At 47.8% G+C, this 17,853-nt stretch overlaps 7 protein-coding genes across 7 annotated transcripts; 4 read left to right on the plus strand and 3 right to left on the minus strand.

Annotated features, from left to right (window-relative positions):
• Positions 1-43: 43 nt before the first annotated feature.
• On the minus strand, positions 44-1,910 carry TRUGW13939_10193 (uncharacterized protein; the record flags this gene model as incomplete). Its single annotated transcript, XM_035493306.1, has 2 exons — positions 44-1,377; positions 1,451-1,910. 2 exons carry the CDS (start codon positions 1,908-1,910, stop codon positions 44-46), a joined length of 1,794 nt encoding a protein of 597 aa, XP_035349199.1.
• Positions 1,911-4,487: 2,577 nt separating this feature from the next.
• TRUGW13939_10194 (uncharacterized protein) lies at positions 4,488-6,384 on the plus strand (the record flags this gene model as incomplete). Its single annotated transcript, XM_035493307.1, has 8 exons — positions 4,488-4,785; positions 4,833-5,087; positions 5,149-5,777; positions 5,834-5,951; positions 6,009-6,059; positions 6,116-6,141; positions 6,190-6,263; positions 6,318-6,384. 8 exons carry the CDS (start codon positions 4,488-4,490, stop codon positions 6,382-6,384), a joined length of 1,518 nt encoding a protein of 505 aa, XP_035349200.1.
• A 2,767-nt stretch (positions 6,385-9,151) lies between these two features.
• On the plus strand, positions 9,152-10,822 carry TRUGW13939_10195 (uncharacterized protein; the record flags this gene model as incomplete). The annotated part of the gene is made up of 2 exons (XM_035493308.1): positions 9,152-9,634; positions 9,689-10,822. The coding sequence occupies 2 exons, from the start codon at positions 9,152-9,154 to the stop codon at positions 10,820-10,822; spliced, it is 1,617 nt and encodes a 538-aa protein (XP_035349201.1).
• Positions 10,823-11,080: 258 nt separating this feature from the next.
• On the minus strand, positions 11,081-12,979 carry TRUGW13939_10196 (uncharacterized protein; the record flags this gene model as incomplete). Its single annotated transcript, XM_035493309.1, has 5 exons — positions 11,081-11,087; positions 11,181-11,621; positions 11,691-12,209; positions 12,266-12,543; positions 12,605-12,979. 5 exons carry the CDS (start codon positions 12,977-12,979, stop codon positions 11,081-11,083), a joined length of 1,620 nt encoding a protein of 539 aa, XP_035349202.1.
• A 468-nt stretch (positions 12,980-13,447) lies between these two features.
• Positions 13,448-14,557, plus strand: TRUGW13939_10197 (uncharacterized protein; the record flags this gene model as incomplete). The annotated part of the gene is made up of 1 exon (XM_035493310.1): positions 13,448-14,557. One exon carries the CDS (start codon positions 13,448-13,450, stop codon positions 14,555-14,557), a length of 1,110 nt encoding a protein of 369 aa, XP_035349203.1.
• Positions 14,558-14,706: 149 nt separating this feature from the next.
• TRUGW13939_10198 (uncharacterized protein) lies at positions 14,707-15,584 on the minus strand (the record flags this gene model as incomplete). Its single annotated transcript, XM_035493311.1, has 4 exons — positions 14,707-15,201; positions 15,253-15,315; positions 15,370-15,404; positions 15,461-15,584. 4 exons carry the CDS (start codon positions 15,582-15,584, stop codon positions 14,707-14,709), a joined length of 717 nt encoding a protein of 238 aa, XP_035349204.1.
• Positions 15,585-16,261: 677 nt separating this feature from the next.
• Positions 16,262-17,821, plus strand: TRUGW13939_10199 (uncharacterized protein; the record flags this gene model as incomplete). The annotated part of the gene is made up of 1 exon (XM_035493312.1): positions 16,262-17,821. The coding sequence occupies one exon, from the start codon at positions 16,262-16,264 to the stop codon at positions 17,819-17,821; it is 1,560 nt and encodes a 519-aa protein (XP_035349205.1).
• Positions 17,822-17,853: the final 32 nt, after the last annotated feature.

A 17,853-nucleotide genomic window follows, 5' to 3' on the forward strand; every position in this document is an offset into this window, starting at 1 on the left:
TCGCATATTCGCATATTCAAACGTTATCAATAGCTCGTTACAATCATATAAACAGCCAGTCAGTGCGCGACTGATCCAGCTCCTGAATCCAATCAAACTCGCCTCCACCCAAAGAAGAAGACCCTGACTGACTCCGCTCCTCCTGCTTCTGCCACATCATCTTCAACACACACGCCGCATTGTGCAGATTAACACTACAGAAATCGTTCCACAACATATACAAATGCTGCAGCGTAAACACGCGTTGTTCCCGGTTCGAGCTCTCGGCGCCCGCGATGAACGTCGGCCAAATGGTGCATTTGAAATGCTCGTCGTCGGACCGGATCAGCGAGATATTGTGCACGAGCTCCTTTTCGACCGTGTCGCGGTCTTTCCAAATCTCGGCAGAAGAAGAATCTTCTCGGTCGAATCCAAACACGGACACGACCCGTCGCGCGTACAGGTATACAGCGGCCTTGTAGGCGCATGCCAGAGCCACTCGCTGGGATATATCGGATAGCAGGAGATACGACTGCATCTCGCCAGCCCAGGCCACCGGGTCAAACGCGTCAATGTGTCGCAGAATTGCAAGCGGGGAGTCAGTAGTACATGTCGTCGCTGTTGGCGAAGAAGGCGGGAAAGATAGCGAGTAGGCATAGCAGCCCGATGGTGTGTTGTTGTTGTTGCCGTAATTCGAAAAGCGCTGTGCGTGCACAAAGAACATTGCATCCAAAAGGTATGCCGGGCAGCCCACCCAGGCGGTTTTCTCAAGACGCTGGAGGACCGCCGCACCCATGCTTTGGGAATAAAAAGGTCTGGAGAGCACGCCCGGACGGGCCAGTGTCGAGCCCATGATTTCGGTGATTAGACAAGAGTCGATGACGAATGTGTCGATGCCTTCGGTCGTCGCCGAGTGGTGGTTGGCGGCGGTTAGCAGCAGTCTGTCTCGCAGAATGCTCTTTGCGCCCTCGAGATGGTACTTCCACGCCCCGTTGCCGGATTCAATCGCGTCCAGCAAGATCAAGACGAAAATGGCTGCAACTGTCCTGTCGTCGTTGCGCGTGGATGCGTGCGACACGTCTATGGATAGCTGGCGCAATGCACGTTGTTTCAGGCTCAAGAAGTGCGAGAATGCCTTGGCATTGACGGGCTGCGCTGAGAAGGAGGAGATAGCAGGCCGGCCAAGGGACATGATACACCCGGGGGTCTCTGTGGCTTCGATGGTGGATGACTGCGGGAATTGAAGGCCATTGTTGAACATGTATGCTTGATGAATCGCGCCGATCGCAGCCAGGGAGTCGGTCAATACGGCTGATTCGCCTATGTAGGGAATGAGCTCGCGGTAAGGATTGCGGACTTTGTCGTAAAGACAGAGTGCTTGGACACAGTGCAGGTTGACTAGTTGTTTGGCCGAGTCAATTTAGGGGTACTTTTAGGAATATCCATTCTTTATATAAAAAAGGCGTCTTACAGTGTGAGATGTACAACCTCGACAGTTTATCCATATCTCGAAAGAGCGGATCCACCAACGAGAACGAGGGAGACTCTGGAGGAAGCCGACGAACATGTACAAGCGCTCCATTATTGTTGTAGTATTTGGCCAGCGTTGCTTTAGGTAGTGCCTGGACCTGGACCTGCAGACCTCCATCGCCCGACAGCGCTGTGCTTTCGCACTGGGCCTGCTGCTCTGTCTGCTCTGAAGAACAATAGCCCATGCTCGCGCTACCCGGAGATTCCTGGTTTGTAGTAGTCACATCATCAAAGCTCAGTCCCATCATCTTCCCACGACTAGCCACGCCGCCCTTAACCCAGACCAACGGCTTCTGGTAGCCCAGACACTCCTTCCCAGCATCGCGGCATTTGCGGCAGGTCGGGCGACCGTTGTCGCAGACAATGCGGCGTCGGCGACAAGTGTAGCATCCTTTGGACATTGTTCGATTAACGCTCCTGATTGTTTTTTTACCACAATCAGGACCGTGTCCTTATCGGGAACTGCAATGAAGCTGCTGCAACGTGACCGTCCACATTGGATGGCACAAATCTGCCGCCATCACCTAAATCGTCTATTTGACAAGAAGCCGTCTGCGATGGTGATGTTGAAGTCGGCGAGAAGTTGTCGTGGGCCAAAAAACGGTGCGGCTTGATTTAGTCCGCCACTGATGACTAAGATAATACCAGCCACATACATCTCAGCCACAGATATTGCCTTTTTAGGAAATTTGCCTGACACAATCAGATTAGTATCTTGATAAGACCATATGAGATGATCTGCTGCCTTTCCTAAAAAGCCACAATTTCTCCTCCTTCACGTAAGCACATCCTTCATCCTCTCAACTAGGGTGCCTCCAGATGTCGACACGCGAGATATCAGTTGACATCTATACATTGATGTAACCGTGCTGCAAGTTACACACACAAACCCTATTTATATAAAGATCAATTGTCATGGTTTCTGGATATAAGAGCTGGCCAATATTCTAGTGTCTTTTTGGTTAGTAGTTGTTAGTAGCTAGCATGGTAAGAATAGTATCACAAAACGAGTGGTGCGTGCTGTAAAAAATTTAATTCCGGACGAAAAAGGCCGGGCGAGGAGTTACTGGCTCGAAACAACTTGAGAAAACAACAGAGAGGCTAGCATGCACCGCCATTCCTACAGTTCATGCAGACTAATATTAAACTTTGACGCCAATTGATCACGTATAGACAGGAATTGTGCATGACGTGGTTCCGCTCGCATAGGATTCTTTTAAGGCATAGTCAAAGCCCCCAGTAAGCTGGTTTACGGGCTAGCGTTTGCAAGAAGGCCGCCGCGGATCTAGGACTCCGATTTTAGCGTTTAAATACGGCGTACGTACGGAAACTTACTCCGTAGTAAAGAACTTACTATTAACTATTATGTAGTGGCAGCTGCAATGTAGGACCCGTTTTGGCCCGGCGCAAGTTGACCGACATACAACGGCGATCTGCGGTGGAAGCTAAAAATGACCCTGGGCTTACATCTCAACTTCCTAATACTTCGAACAATGCCTGTACGGAACATTAGAAATAATTGCGCATGTAACCGTATTGGGTATACTTTGTGCGGCCTGAGGGATGAACTACCGGTACGGTGAATGCGTTAATGGTCCAACGGAACATTGAAGCAAATAGACTAAAATATCATATTGTTCTTTCTAAGAGGCTATTCTTACTACTTACATGACTTAAAATAGGCAACACTTTGCGAGATGTGGTATATTCATCAGTCAATGTTACACAGCATTTAGTTTATATCAAACCAGAGTGGGTGGCACTGAATCCTTCCGTTTCACCGGAGGATCGACGTTGTGAGACGAAGGAATCGCCTTCGGAATCACCTTCGAAACCGCGTATTGATTAGCGTATAGCCAAATATTGCATCCCCACGCCGAGGCTGTTTCACGACTCGGCCAATTATTCACATACAATGCCAAGGGAGCATCAATAATCGGTTCTCGGCAACAAAAAGTAAAATGTACCGTATGTAGCTGTTACGTACTCCGACTGGTACGTATATTAGTTTAATGCTGGAAAGCTAACAGGCACTAACAAAGTACAGGAAATCTCAGCAATACGAGGACGGGGCAAAGAGTTTTGATTCCCAGAGAAGATTGGCACAAAGTCTGTTATCCAGGTAACTTGTTGAAATCTTCCTGTTTTCGCAATTCCTCTCTTATAACGAGGTACCAAGGGTTACTTGTAGCGTAGAATCATACTTTAGATAAGGGATAGCGTTTCTTGGAGATCTTCTTCTAGCCTTCGCTAGATCCTTTTTTAAACTTTGTGGTATCATTCTAAATCTATAAGATCTGACGGTCCGTGAAAATCTTAATTTCAAATTTATTATTTTTATTTTCTTTAATATTTAAATGTGCCAGAAGGGTCTGTCGATGTTATTGATCGATGTATATATGGACGCCCAAATACGAGTAACCCTTTGTCGACATTGATCAAGTAAGCAGCATTTTAAGCTTGAGGACCTCTTATATAATCGTTTATAGCTAGGGGTTACTATAAATCCGTGAGCTGCAGCTGTAACAAATTCATCTTTTCAGTTTCTCTTTCTCATGTAATAATAAGCTACACGAGCTCTAGACCGTGTCATACCACTTTCTGCTTACATCTCGTATCATTCCATAACTGGCAAACAATTGGAATAGCCCCTAGGGCTAGTGTATACCTTTCTTTTCAAGCTAAGAAATCCCCGCAGAATACTGATAACTCCGCTATTGATCTGAGTAAGCTCGTAATGTAAGCCATTCTTTTTCCTAATATTGTTTCCAACATCATGCATCAAGTGGAGAGATCTCCTGGTCAAGGCTTGCAAATATTTGCACTAAGGTTGACTGTTTTGTTCTTAAATTGAATACTTTCCCTGTCCTCAACACTAATAAAGGAACTTTGGTTTGAAATACACGAAATCCTCAATTTAACCCATAAAGGCTTTTTTTTTTTTTCAACCTGAGAGTTACAGTAATCAAACCTTCGTCATGGCTCAAGGCTTGGTTCAGTCCCTCCTGAGTCCAGATAGCCAAAATGTCCCATTCACTTGGATCATCGGGCTGGGCTTGATAATTATTTTCTTGTTCATTCGTATCCGTGATCCGCTAAAAAACATCCCAGGTCCATTCTGGGCTAGATGGACTCCTTGGTGGAATGTTTACTATGCTCGCAAGGGAAACATGCATCGGAATATGATGGCCATGCACAAGAAGTATGGAACGTTGGTCAGAACTGCACCCAATGAAGTCAGCACAGCAAACCCGGATGCGCTCACTATCATCTATGGTTAGTGGTTTGGAGATAGACATAGAGAAATATTCTAATGACTTTAGGCGCTGGAACCGCGTTTCGCAAAAGCGACTGGTACAGTGTCTGGCAGGGCACCCGCAAGTGGGATTTGTTCTCTGAACGAAGCGAAGAAATCCACCGAAACCAAAGACGCCTCGTTAGCAATATTTATTCCCTATCCAATATGAAGAAGCTGGAGCCATATGTCAACAAAGCGGTTTCAACTTTCATCAACAAGATGTCCGAGATGAAAGATCAACAAATTAATATGAGTTACTGGATCCAGCTATTTGGTTTTGGTGGGTCATTTCTCGCAATCACCTCTATAAGTAGTCGGGATCAAAATTTAACCAAGCCTAGATGTCATCGGAGAAGTGACATTTTCCAAGCAGTTCGGCTTCATGGAATCCGGCAAGGATGATGGTGCATTCAGCATGATTGACAACTCTCTGCGATCTGCAGCTTGGTCCGGCTATGTACCCTGGCTGTACTGGATTAATGCCAAACTCACTCCCATTATTGGAAATCACCTGGCTGTTACTGCTCGCCAAGGCAGCCTATTGACAATGGCCGCCAAATCAATTTCCGAGCGCAAGGAGCGCGGTAGCGCCCACGCAGACATTCTCGGACAGTTGTTTGATATCCAAAAGGAAAAGCCTATTTTGGACGACATTTCCGTCACCTCTATGGTAGCCAGCAACATTTTTGCAGGCAGTGATTCAACTGCTATTTCTATTTCGTCGGTCGTCTATTACGTGATTAAGAGCGCCGAAAGCAAGAGGAAGCTTCTGGCGGAGGTAGATGCGACTGCAAAAGAAAACAATCTTGAACATGGAGGTATTTTCAATTTGGAAATGGCCAACAGTATGCCGTACCTACAGGCAGTCATGTGGGAAGCAATGCGCCTTCACCCTGCGATTGGTATGAATCTCGGACGACGAGTTCCCGAGGGAGGTGTCACTATTGACGGTCAATATTTCCCTGGCGGAGTAAGACTTATCTCCCTTCTTGTTGATAGGCGGTGCCCCATACTGACGTGAAGCAGATGAACCTGAGTATTAACGGATGGGTAATCAATCGAGACAAGAAGACCTTTGGCGAGGATGCGGACGAATTCCGCCCAGAGCGCTGGATGGAAGACGCCGAGCGCGTAGGCCAGATGAGTACGCTTGATAGGACTGCCTCGTAAACCTTGGTCTTTTTCTTCTTACACTGCATAGGACGTATCTTTTTCAGCTTTGGTGCCGGATCACGGTACTGCCTTGGAAGAAGTACTATATCCCCCATTTTTGAATACTACCGAGCATGACTGACAATGAAACTCTAGATATTGCATGGCTTGAGATGTCCAAGGTGAGTATTGCACACTTAAATATTTCTGAATCATAACTGACTGTTTAGCTTGTTCCAACCCTTTTCCACAACTTTGACATTGACCTTGTCGACCCGAGCACAACCATGAAGGAGCGCACTATGTAAGGAAACTGTTTCACGAGAAAAAGAATGATATACTAATTACAATCATCTAGCTCGTTTGTCAAAGTCGACCACCTCTTGGTGACGATGAAGGCAAGAAACAAGGCAGCAACAAACTAGTGTGATCCATTGCCACTCTATGCTTACTAGCTAAGCAGTTTCTGCAAGTGGAAATATGCCACTCACTTTTTTTTACGTACGATAATAGACATATGACCATTGGCTCTTCATTATTAACGCACTGGCTCTGAAAAAATTAAGACTTTTTATTTGAAGTTCCTACATAACTAATTCATGTGATTCCTAAATAACCCGGGTATGGAAAATACAAAATCGGCTGATTAGCTGCATCCCTGCTCCTTGCAACATGCACAGTTCGTGAGACACCAAGATGTTAAGATCTTACGGCACGGCTAGGCTGTCACACACACTAGTACTGGTCAGCACTATTATGCTGATCCTGGTGACATATGTCGGCTTTAAAAAATAAGACCAACAAAACTGAAAAGCCCCGGTGGTTGATCACTGGTCATAAAATCTTCCATTTGGTTTCCCTGTGCCAGTGTCGTACGTACGGAAAGTACATACGTGGATGATTCTAATGGTGGATCTCGACTCTGTACTAGTACTCTGTGGTAAGCAGTACGTAGTTGCGGAATACCATATGAAACCACCAGGAACGACAACAAGAACTACCGGCCATAAGACATCTGGACTCTAGTGCTCGTTTTGAGTATCTCCGAACACAATTAATATAGACCGCCGGGTCTCCAGTTATTCGTATTCGTAATGTCAAAAATTTTATACGTCGTATTTCGGCCAGGCCTAGACTAAACGCCGATCGCTCTTCGTATCCGTAACATTTACAAAACCAAACCTTAAACATGCCCCAAAGCCACAATATGTATAGTATTATCGTTTTATCTAACAATATCTACTAGGTCTGTAAGACTAGGCTGTGTAATAGCGGGGTCTGGGGACTGTCGTTATGCATCCGAGTGCTCCGTAATTGTACTGATAAGCTGGGGAGCCTGTGGAACCTTGTACTACGTACGTAGTACTCTCTTCATTAATAATATTCCTCCCATTATTAAGCGCAATACTTCGTAATTCGTCATTTAAAGCTAATAAAGGATCTACCACGTCCCTCTCGCTCAGCGAGTCGGGGATCTCGTGTTGCGGAGTGCCTTTTCTAGCTAGGGGACGTGTGATTTTCACATTACGGTGTATTACATTACGTATTACGATCCTTATACGTAGTTACTTGGGAATTTAACCCGAAAGACTAATACTTTCCTCTCGATCTTCCTTCTATTTTCATCATTGACTTTTCTCTAACAGCCTGAAACCCCCTGACTATGACTTATTAATGCTTCGGATCTGGCGGTCCTTTCAGATGCAGGAACCTCCGAATCCATGAGAGGATGGCTCTTTCACTATATAAAAGAAGATAACCTGGCTATGTTGTTTTAATAGCGTTATTAGCCATGTCAACCCTTTGCTGACATCGTTTTAGCCCCCGTCTCCCCACGATCAGGGGTATCCGACCTGTCTAGGTTATTTTAATAACGTTATTAGCCATGCCAACCCTCCACTATGTTCTAGGTCGTTTGCTCTAGAGTATTAGGGGCCAGCATCATATCCAAGGGAAACAACACTGCCAGCACAGGAAGCTCTCTCAATGAAGGTACATGTATCTTGGTAAACACTTTTATTTTTCCATTCATGGAGGGCTTACATACATGTATCATTGATTTTATCAGTTCCTTTCCATTTTGAAAATATTGAGTGCTCAATGTTCTCTAGAGTCGTTGGCGACACCATTGGTACTTTCAACCCTTAGAAAAGTCACGTCTAGTCGAAAACTGATGATGGCTTTCCGCAACATGGAAAGTATCAAGTCATTGTTTTCTCTTACCCTCCGGAATAAGGTATTTGATCTGGCCTGCAATACTGCCTACATTAGCACACTGGGCCGCGATGGATTCTCGGTCTAAACACCAAGCCTTCAGTAAATCTGCTCCTAATGCATTTTCGCGGAGAATTAGCCCCCTGCAAAGAATTTTCTTAAACCCTAGATTTGGTCACCATGTCGTCAAAGCGAGCCATTCACGGGACGGGAGGGCCGAACCTTAATGTTTTAATTGCTTTGATTCTGTTCTAGAATGCACACGTACATATTCTGTACTTGGACTACACGTGTTCCAGATAGAAGAACAATACGGACTCCAGATGTGATCATACGACCAATTTATAGTGGTATATGTAGTTACACTATATGCATACTCACGCGCCAGTGCTGTGATATAATTTTCAATTGATCGAGACTCTATACCACTGATCTTAGGGAATATATAAAACCCAATCAATATATATACTAAATAACAATGTTGAGCGTAGAAAATAATAAAATATCTATATGAGAATGTTGAATATTCAATATTCATGTGATAGTTGTCCTGCATTCAGCGTGGCGATGGTGGCGGTCTTTTGGTGTGGAGTACGAGCTGGCCCTTCCATTGGCCCATGTATTCAGCTAGTACTAATCGGGACTCACTAAGCCAGTCACCTGCCGGCTGAGATAAGAAGGTTGTTTGCATCAGCCAAGCCACAATCCTCGATACTCAGCCTCCTTGTCCTTGTCCTCGACTGGAAACCGGTCTCTTTCCTCGGTACACCAAATTCTCTGGTGTGTTGGTTTGATCTGCAAAATTCGCTTCTCGTCCGATCGTGCACAAAAGATAGATCGCGGTGGTGAAAGAGCGCTCTGCCGCATCCCGATTTTCCGTCGCGACTATCGACAACAACAACTCGACCCCCTCCAATCGACAATAATGAACTGAGCAAGGAGGTGGCTTTCCTTGCTTAGACATTATTTTCCACGGCCATGGTTTCGTACCCCGAAAAAGTTGATCACTCCGCTCCTCCTCCTCCACCAACCTCGAGTACGTCGCGTCTGTCGCAGTCCGGTCGCCGGCACCGACACGGTCGTTCTCACCATGGCGGTTCATCCTATCAACCGCAAAACGATTTCCCTATTTTTGCCCACACTGGCGACGTTGAAATAGTCATTTCTGCCAATCGCCAGGTGCAGCGCTACCTACTACATCGTTTAATCTTGTCCCAATGCTCGGGGTTTTTCGAAGCAGGCACAAGCGAGGAATGGTCGCCAATTCAAACGCAGAAGGATATCCCCGGCGTTATTGATTCGGACCCAAGCCTACAGAGCGTGCCAGAGGATGGATCGTCTATTTTGTCCGGGAGGGGCAGCAGTCTACATGGCGCTCCAGCACCACCAAAGCAGAGATGGCGATATGAGTTGGATTGGCAGCATAGAGAGGAGGATGAGGAGCCTATTCTAGTACAAAAGGTGTGTTTCTGATCATTAGTACCGCAGAAGATGTCCTTGCTAAGATTGGAAAAGCCTCCTACGTCTGAGCCCATGCTCGCCGGAACAAACTTTGCGCATCCTCCACCTCAGTCAATAACGAAACCTACAGCACCGCGGGCGGGCTTCTTTCGATCGGTCGTTAATCTAACAGCCATGCACTCTACCGTACATATGCCTTCCAGTGGCGGCGTTCCAGATGCTGAAATGGACCCCCTCCTCCGCGACTATGATAACCTTTTCCGAATCTTCTACAATTTCACTCCGATCCTAAACAGTGTGAACATTGCAACTGCATACGCCGAATCGAAGTCTCTTCTCAATTTAGCAGACATGTACGATGCGCTTCCGGTGGTTGGGTCGCGTGTCGATCACCACCTGCTGCGGTTTTCCTCTCGACTATTCAAGCAAATCGCTAAATATCCGCCCAGCTACCTAAAACTGGGCTACTTGGCTCACAGCCGAGTCATATTTTCCGAAGCTCTAATTCATGTGGTTGGACAATGGCCTGCAGCACAGACTCAGTTACGGAACGCCTCCTTTTCGCCTCTACCCAACTCCGTCTTGGAATTGATCGAAGACAAGGTGGATGATCTCGAAGATCTGAAAGCCCGAGTTGATGCCAAGCTCTTCCGCCTCACATTAACGACCTCACGGGGTGAGAGAGTGAGCCCGTCTAATGCATACCTGGACTGGCTTGCTGTTTCTCTTTTCCGACAGTGGTTCGTCGAGAATACAACCCCTCCGCCGGCGCCGATATTGAAAAACACCTCCAGTGGTGCTGCGTCAAGCAACGGTGCTTCTTCGCGACACTCGCCCGGAACGGCTGTTCCCTCAGGCCGTGTCTATCGACTGATTGGTTCATCATCGTCGGAAGCATATCTGCCACGCGACGAGCTGAAACGGTTTCTCAAACTACGGGCATCGTCTTCGGCAGAGCCTCTTTATACTCGTGACGGGTTCAAGCGCTTCGAACGCAAGATGGATGAAATCAAACGTCTCGCGAGAGAGATCGTCAAGCCACTGATGCGGAACTTTCTTGAGCTGGATCTCAAAGGGAGCGACGGCGGTGGAGGATCGGGAGGAAGCGGTGTTGGCGACGGCGGCATTGGAGGATTGCCCTATCTAACCTGCACCAGGGTGGAAGAAGTCGACCTCCCGTGGAGGTGAAAGTGAAGATGGAATATCGCTTTAATATGCACCCATGCGTTGAACGCCTCTTTTTTCTCTTTTTTTTTATTTGGTCTACGGGTTGGACCATGCATCGATTCCCTTTTTCTGGCGTCTGAAAGTATTATGACTGATGAGAAGATGATATCCTGATCGCAAGTATTATGAAGTTGATATGAGTTTTTATATCTCTCTTGTGTACGAGGAGGAAGTACAAGCACGAAAGTCATGACATCCTTTATTTATTCGATATTACATCTATACCCTTAAACGCAGGTGTTTTTAGCATAACATGAGATTTCCATAAGTGCTACCTAATAAATACCGTTGAATAATCATAACCTACTAATAAACATACCGGAAATTGACATTTTCCCTATCCGTACGATCCTCAAAGGCATGCACCATATTCGGATCCCAGGCCTCGGGCATGTCGGTCCGCAGCAGCGCATCCTTCTTTGCATTCTCCCGTTTAAGCCACCATCTGAGGAAGAAGATAGCAATAAGCATGAGGGAATAGCACACTAAATGTACGCTAAACGCGATAAAGTATCGCGGGGCATCTCTTTTCAAAAACACCTGCGGGCCCACGGCGTTGCCAGCAGCCCAGGCGATGAATGTGGCAGCAACCACCGTGGCCTTCTTCGTTTGGCCGGCGATATTGCGCGAGACCATGCTCAGGGTTAGGGTCTGGGCGGACCAGAATGAAACGGTAAGATAGTAGCTGATCAGCATACCGACTTGGGTGGATTTGTTGCGATTGACGACGGTCATAAGAACAATGGTGCCGGCAAAGGATCTATATTGAAATGTTTGTCAGTGGAAATGTGCCAGTAGGAATTAGCGATAAATTCATAATGGGGCTTACGGGATCAAATATATGGCCATGACGAGAAGGTTTTGTCCAGTTCGGTTGACGATCCAGGTTGAGGTTAGAAGCACAATGATAATATAAAACCCGAGCACCATGGCAAGCAGCTGAGTTTGCAAAACGGTGAAATTTAACGACGTGATAATGAGGTTTGCGAATGCGCCCAAACCGCTAGTTGGCAAGGTAGTGAATACCTGAATAGCGCAATAACACCAAGTTTGCGGGTCGAGAAGCGCCTCCTTGAGTTGATAAGCGCGGAATTGCTTATTCTGTAGACCAGTTTGATTGCTTCGGACGCGCTCGACCATGAGGTGTTTCTCTTCCTCTGTGAAGCACTTGGCGCGCATTGGCGAGTCGGGCATTACAATTATGAGGACGATGCCGTAGAGAACTGATATGCAGCCGTAGGCCAGGAAAATGGCTTGCCACGATTTGAGAGACTTGTCTCTCCCAATAAGGCTAAAGCAGTATGCAAGAAGACCTCCTACAACCTGCTGCGCACCGTTCATCATGTACCTAACATGATCACGTTAGGTTCTGCACAGCTCCTTCGTTGTCAAAGGGGAACATACCAGTACGACACTCTCGCGGCCTGCTCTTCACGTTTGTACCACATACCCGACAAAATGACAAAAGACGGCTGACAGCAGGCCTCAAAAATACCAAGCAGAGTTCGAACGGTAACCAGTCCGACAAAGTTGTGGCAAGCCGCATGACATGCAAGCACAATTCCCCAGCAAATGACGTTGAAGCCAAGGTATTTTGCAATCGGCACTCTCTGGATAACCCAGTTTGTTGGGTATTCAACAATCAAGACGGCGATGTAGATGCAAGTGGTAAGCCATGAGTACTTGGATTATCAGCCAGTAAGCAATGCAAATGATGTATGTGTATGTGTATGTGTGACCAACCTGTTGACCAACCAGACCCGTATCCTCTGGCAAGTACATGATGGATGTAAATGCCAAAGTTCCCTTGTCAATAGCCTGGAGGAAATACGTCATGATCATAAACGACAAAACACGGCGATCAATCTTTCTCAGAAGCTTTTTGCTGGTCTCGGAGTCGACTTCGATGTGGCCGGCGGCGGCATATTGCTGGACCTCCTTGTCAACGCGCGACAGATCGATGTTATTCTTTTCAATTGCATCGTCGGCGTCTGGAGACAGCACCCTCTCAATGTGGGATGTTTCTTTGTCGTTGCGCTTAACAAGGTCGGGCGCAACAGAGGTCAGGGGTTGAGAGCCCGTGAACTCGATGGTATCGGATGTGTTGTGTTCTGCCATGGCTGTAGGTTAAGCATAGTACAAGTCGAAGAGGTAGGCGATAGAGTCGTCCGATGATGGTGCTACATAATCGGATATAAAGCACCAAGAACGAGAGAGCCTGAGAAAAGGCCCTGGGGGCGAGGGCCAGTCCCTTCGGCCATCACTACCCCGGACTCAACGACAACACGCGGCAATTTAGCCAGAACACCAGCTCACATAGTGCCTCAGTAAGCCAGACGACTTGCATAGCAGGTTGGAAGGGCGCATCCACTGTCTATTATTGGCGGAAATATCATGGCCGTAAGTCCGGCCGGAGAGAAAGTAGAGGAGAACAGAGCCGGCTTGGCATGCGGGGGACGGCCGGGGTAGGCGTGCGGGGAGGGCAAGTCGGCGGGCAATGGCCCGAGACATGGTGCACATCTATATCAACATTCTGCCAGTATATTCACCTCACACTCTGATATCTACCTATTACCTCTCTTAGCCATGGTATCTACTAGGCCACAGGCCGCCGACGTCCACAAGGCGATCAGGCTGTTGATTGACAACCTCATCAACATCAAAGACGAGTCCGGCAAGTTTCTCCTGCGCCTCGATGATGGGCGGGTCATCGACACAAAGTGTTGGGCAGGCTGGGAATGGACGCATGGCATCGGGCTGTACGGGGTCTGGAAGTACTACGAAATGACAGGAGACGAATCGCTATTGAAGATCATTGAGGACTGGTTCGCCGCTAGGTTCGCCGAGGGAGGCACAACCAAGAATATCAACACAATGGCTGTCTTCCTCACACTCGCCTATGTGTACGAGAAGACTGGAAACGTCACTTATCTCCCTTGGCTTGATACCTGGGCAGAATGGGCTATGTACGATCTGCAGCGGACCGAATACGGTGGCATGCAACATGCAACATATGTCACGGATAATCACCAACAGCTATGGGACGACACTTTGATGATGACGGTATTGCCGTTGGCCAAGATTGGCAAGTTGCTGGGACGACCAGAATATATTGCGGAAGCGAAAAAGCAGTTTCTCATACATATTCAATACCTGTTCGACCCTCAATCGGGGCTCTTCTTCCACGGATGGACCTTTGAAGACGGGGGACATAATTTCGCCAAGGCCCGATGGGCGCGAGGAAATAGCTGGTTGACCATTGTGATACCTGAAATCCTCGAGCTGCTCGAATTTGACGCCAGTGATCCGATCCGATGGCACTTGATTAATACTTTAGAAGCGCAATGCTCGGCCTTGAAGAAATATCAAGACCCGTCCGGCTATTGGCATACATTAATTGATCACGCAGACCAGGGATCATATGTTGAAGCCTCTGCCACGGCGGGGTTTGCGTTCGGAATACTTAAATCCCAGCGCAAGCGATATATAAATAATCAGTACCGCCAAGTTGCCGAGAAGGCGATAGGCGCTGTCTTGGGGTCGATTGACCAGCATGGCGAGCTCCAAAATACTAGTTTTGGAACACCAATGGGTGATACCTTGGACTTTTACCGTGAAATACCGATTACATCCATGCCTTATGGACAGGCAATGGCTATGATGGCGTTGGTTGAGTATCTGAGGACTTATATTTGATAGATGGGCGGTCATTACATAGATAACTAGAGATTAATCAATCATTTAATAAACAACAGCAGCAAGACATTTGTAACGCTCTTAATATCTAAGCGTAGAAAACAACAAGGAGATGGTGTAGTCTGCGTAACCGAATATGTCGTCTACCATCACAAGCCTAGCTTGTGCTTTTTGAGGCGAGCTCCCACGCTAAGAATAATGATGATAGCCGTAACGAGAGCCACCCACAGCCGGATATGTAGCACTTCCTGGTTAAAAGTAGTTTGAGTAGCAGCCGAGACAGTGGCAAGCTCAAGCACAAGCAGAATATACCCGGAGCCACGGTGGTACTTGTAAATCTTCTTGCCGTTTTCAACACTGCCAAAAACCCATACCGGAAGCCAAAACTGAGCCACGCCGACAAATGCTTGCAGGATAATAAGTATGTATGTAATGAGGCCGAGAATTCCGTGGGGAGATGTTAGTCGCTGGTGGTCTCCCTTGTTGATCTCGATGATGATGAAAGCAGAGATGAAGGCGCCGAGGCTGAGAGTCAAGAGAGCCGCATGTATATATGTTCCTATGGTCTTTTGGCGGGCGGTTGAAGCTGGCTGAAGCACAAGGATGGCTTGGACTTGCAGTAAAATGGCCGCAGAATTGAGAAGCTGCTGGTGAATTAGTACGCACATCACAGTATACCACGCAAAGGATCTTACCGGATGCGCCGAGAAGAAGATTAAATCATGGGAAAAGATCGCTGACCAGACAACGGCAGTGAGCTAGAAGTTTTGAGTGAGCGCGAGCATGATTATGAGGACGAAGAAGCTGCTTACCACCCACACGCCAGCCTGGGCGACAATAGCGCTTCCTGCAGTGAACAATCAGCGAGACGGACGCAGCCTTTATTCTTCAGCTGAAACTTACCAGTGATGAAATTATGGTAAATGGGCTCAGTTTGCCTCTGCTGGACGCCTCCAGCAGAGCCCAAAAGAGGTTCTTCTTCTGAGGCTGCATGAACATTCTCTGGGATGCCTGTTGCAGACGCCATTTTGTGTGACGTCACCGAAAAGATCAAAGTATTCAAAGTTGACACACGAGTATCAATCGATGCTAGCACTGCTCCGTATAGATACGAAAAAGAAGAGAAACCCTGGGCCAGCGAGGAGCGTGTGATTTATAATAGCAGACCGGTGAGGGGCTGACCGTTACTAGCAATTAGGTACATGTGTGGTCGATGACGAGTCCGTAACCCTGGATTGCTAATCGCGCCCATCGCAATGGTGGGGAACACATCATTCTCGTGACGCATTTGTGCATGTATTTTTGGCAGATGAGAAATTATGTGAAAATATTTAACGTTTCCTACATAATCTCCTTGAATATAAATAGATAATCTATATTGTCTGGGGATCATTCTACCCTAGGGTTGATCTAAACGAAACAGCCCCGTGCAACTTAAAATGTTGGCTTTTTGCCTGCAATAATTACTTAAAAACCACCCTATGACTAATAATGTACCTCTGACCTCAACATATATTTGAAGCATTTCCTAGATCTTGAAAGTTGAAGCCATTCGACGAGGCAACTAAATAAGCGACAGGTGATTGGCTTCGGGGGGGATCAAGTGGGGCCCGTCTCGGTCCAACCCGACTTCTAGTCTCAAGCTTCAATTCAACGACCTTCTTTTTCATCCTTTGCAACGCCAAACACGCATCTGCGATCTCAATGGCCATAGCGAGACTGGCGCGGCCAGCTCCCCAATGGAGCAGCTGCATCCGACGCAGCTTCAGCTTATCGTATCGCCACAACAGTGAAGTGTTTCGACCTCCGACTGCGCCGAAGCCCGTTCCAGACGTCAAGCTGATCAAGGAAAACACCGACGTCTTCTCGCAGAATTGCGTTGACCGCAACTATGCTGCTTACAAGGGGTATCCGCACCGCATCCGAGAGCTGTCCGACGACGCTGCCAGGCTGGTAGAGGAGCTGAAAATCCCGCGCAAGCAAATAAAAGAGGTGGAAAATGCTATTGCGCAGCTGGCTTCACGGGGACTCGGGAGCGACGAAAGCAAACAGAAACTAGCCGCATTACGAGAAGACGCGCACAAGCTCAAGAATGCATCCGAAGAGGCATCATCGAGAAAAGATCGTATAGACGAGGAAATCCGACGACTTGCCCTTGCACTACCTAACCTAACCTCTCTCACAACGCCGGTGGGCAACGAACCCCGACTGGTCCAGTACATCAATTATGACCCAGAACGACCCCCGTCTTGGATGACAAAGCACGATGCAAGTCGCTCTCATGTGGAGATTGGAACGTCGCTCGATTTAATGGATTTTACTAGCTCCGCGACATCGACTGGCTGGGGCTGGTACTATCTTACCAACGAAGGAGCCTTATTAGAACAAGCCCTCATCCAGTATTCATTAAGCGTCGCACTACGTCGGGGATGGAAGGCAGTCTCGCCACCTTCGATCGTTTATTCATATCTTCAGGAAGCATGTGGCTATCAGCCACGGGATCAGCACAACGAGCAGCAAGTTTGGCACATTGAGCAGAGCGAAAAGGACAAAGCGAAACCCCAGCGGTCACTGGCTGGTACTGCCGAAATTCCATTGGCCGCCATGTACGCGGGGCGTGAGATTGATGAGGCCCTTCTGCCTTTGAAATTCGTCGGATCCAGTCGATGCTACCGCGCCGAAGCTGGGGCGCGCGGAGTCGATACCAAGGGTCTGTACCGCGTTCACGAATTCACCAAGGTAGAACTGTTTGCCTGGTCAGACAACGTGAAGACAGATCCAGCAGACATCACGCATGCCAAATCCGTCCCCTTGAATGATCTGTTCAACGAGCTGCTAGACATCCAGCTCGAGGTTTTAACCTCACTCGGCCTGCCATGCCGAGTGTTGGAGATGCCTACAGGCGATCTGGGGGCGAGTGCTACGAGAAAACGCGACATCGAGGCTCTGTTCCCCTCTCGTCTTCGGGCGACTGAACAACAGTCCGGGGCAGACGGAAAGCTTGATCTGGAGACTGCATGGGGCGAGGTCACATCTGCCTCGATCTGCACAGACTACCAGAGCCGTCGCTTGGGCACGAGAATCCGTGGTCGAGACGGAAAGAAGCCTCGCTACCCTCATACTGTCAACGGGACCGCAATAGCTATTCCCCGAGTCCTGGCAGCTATACTTGAGAACAGCTGGGACGAGACGCGCAACGTGGTTGTGATCCCGGAGGTACTCCGACCGTGGATGGGAGGCATAGAGACGATTGGGAAGAATTGACGTGTTAGGCCGTATAGACTGTACACTACTGT

Source organism: Talaromyces rugulosus, chromosome V (genome assembly GCF_013368755.1).
Source record: "Talaromyces rugulosus chromosome V, complete sequence".
Taxonomy (NCBI): Eukaryota; Fungi; Ascomycota; class Eurotiomycetes; order Eurotiales; family Trichocomaceae; genus Talaromyces; species Talaromyces rugulosus.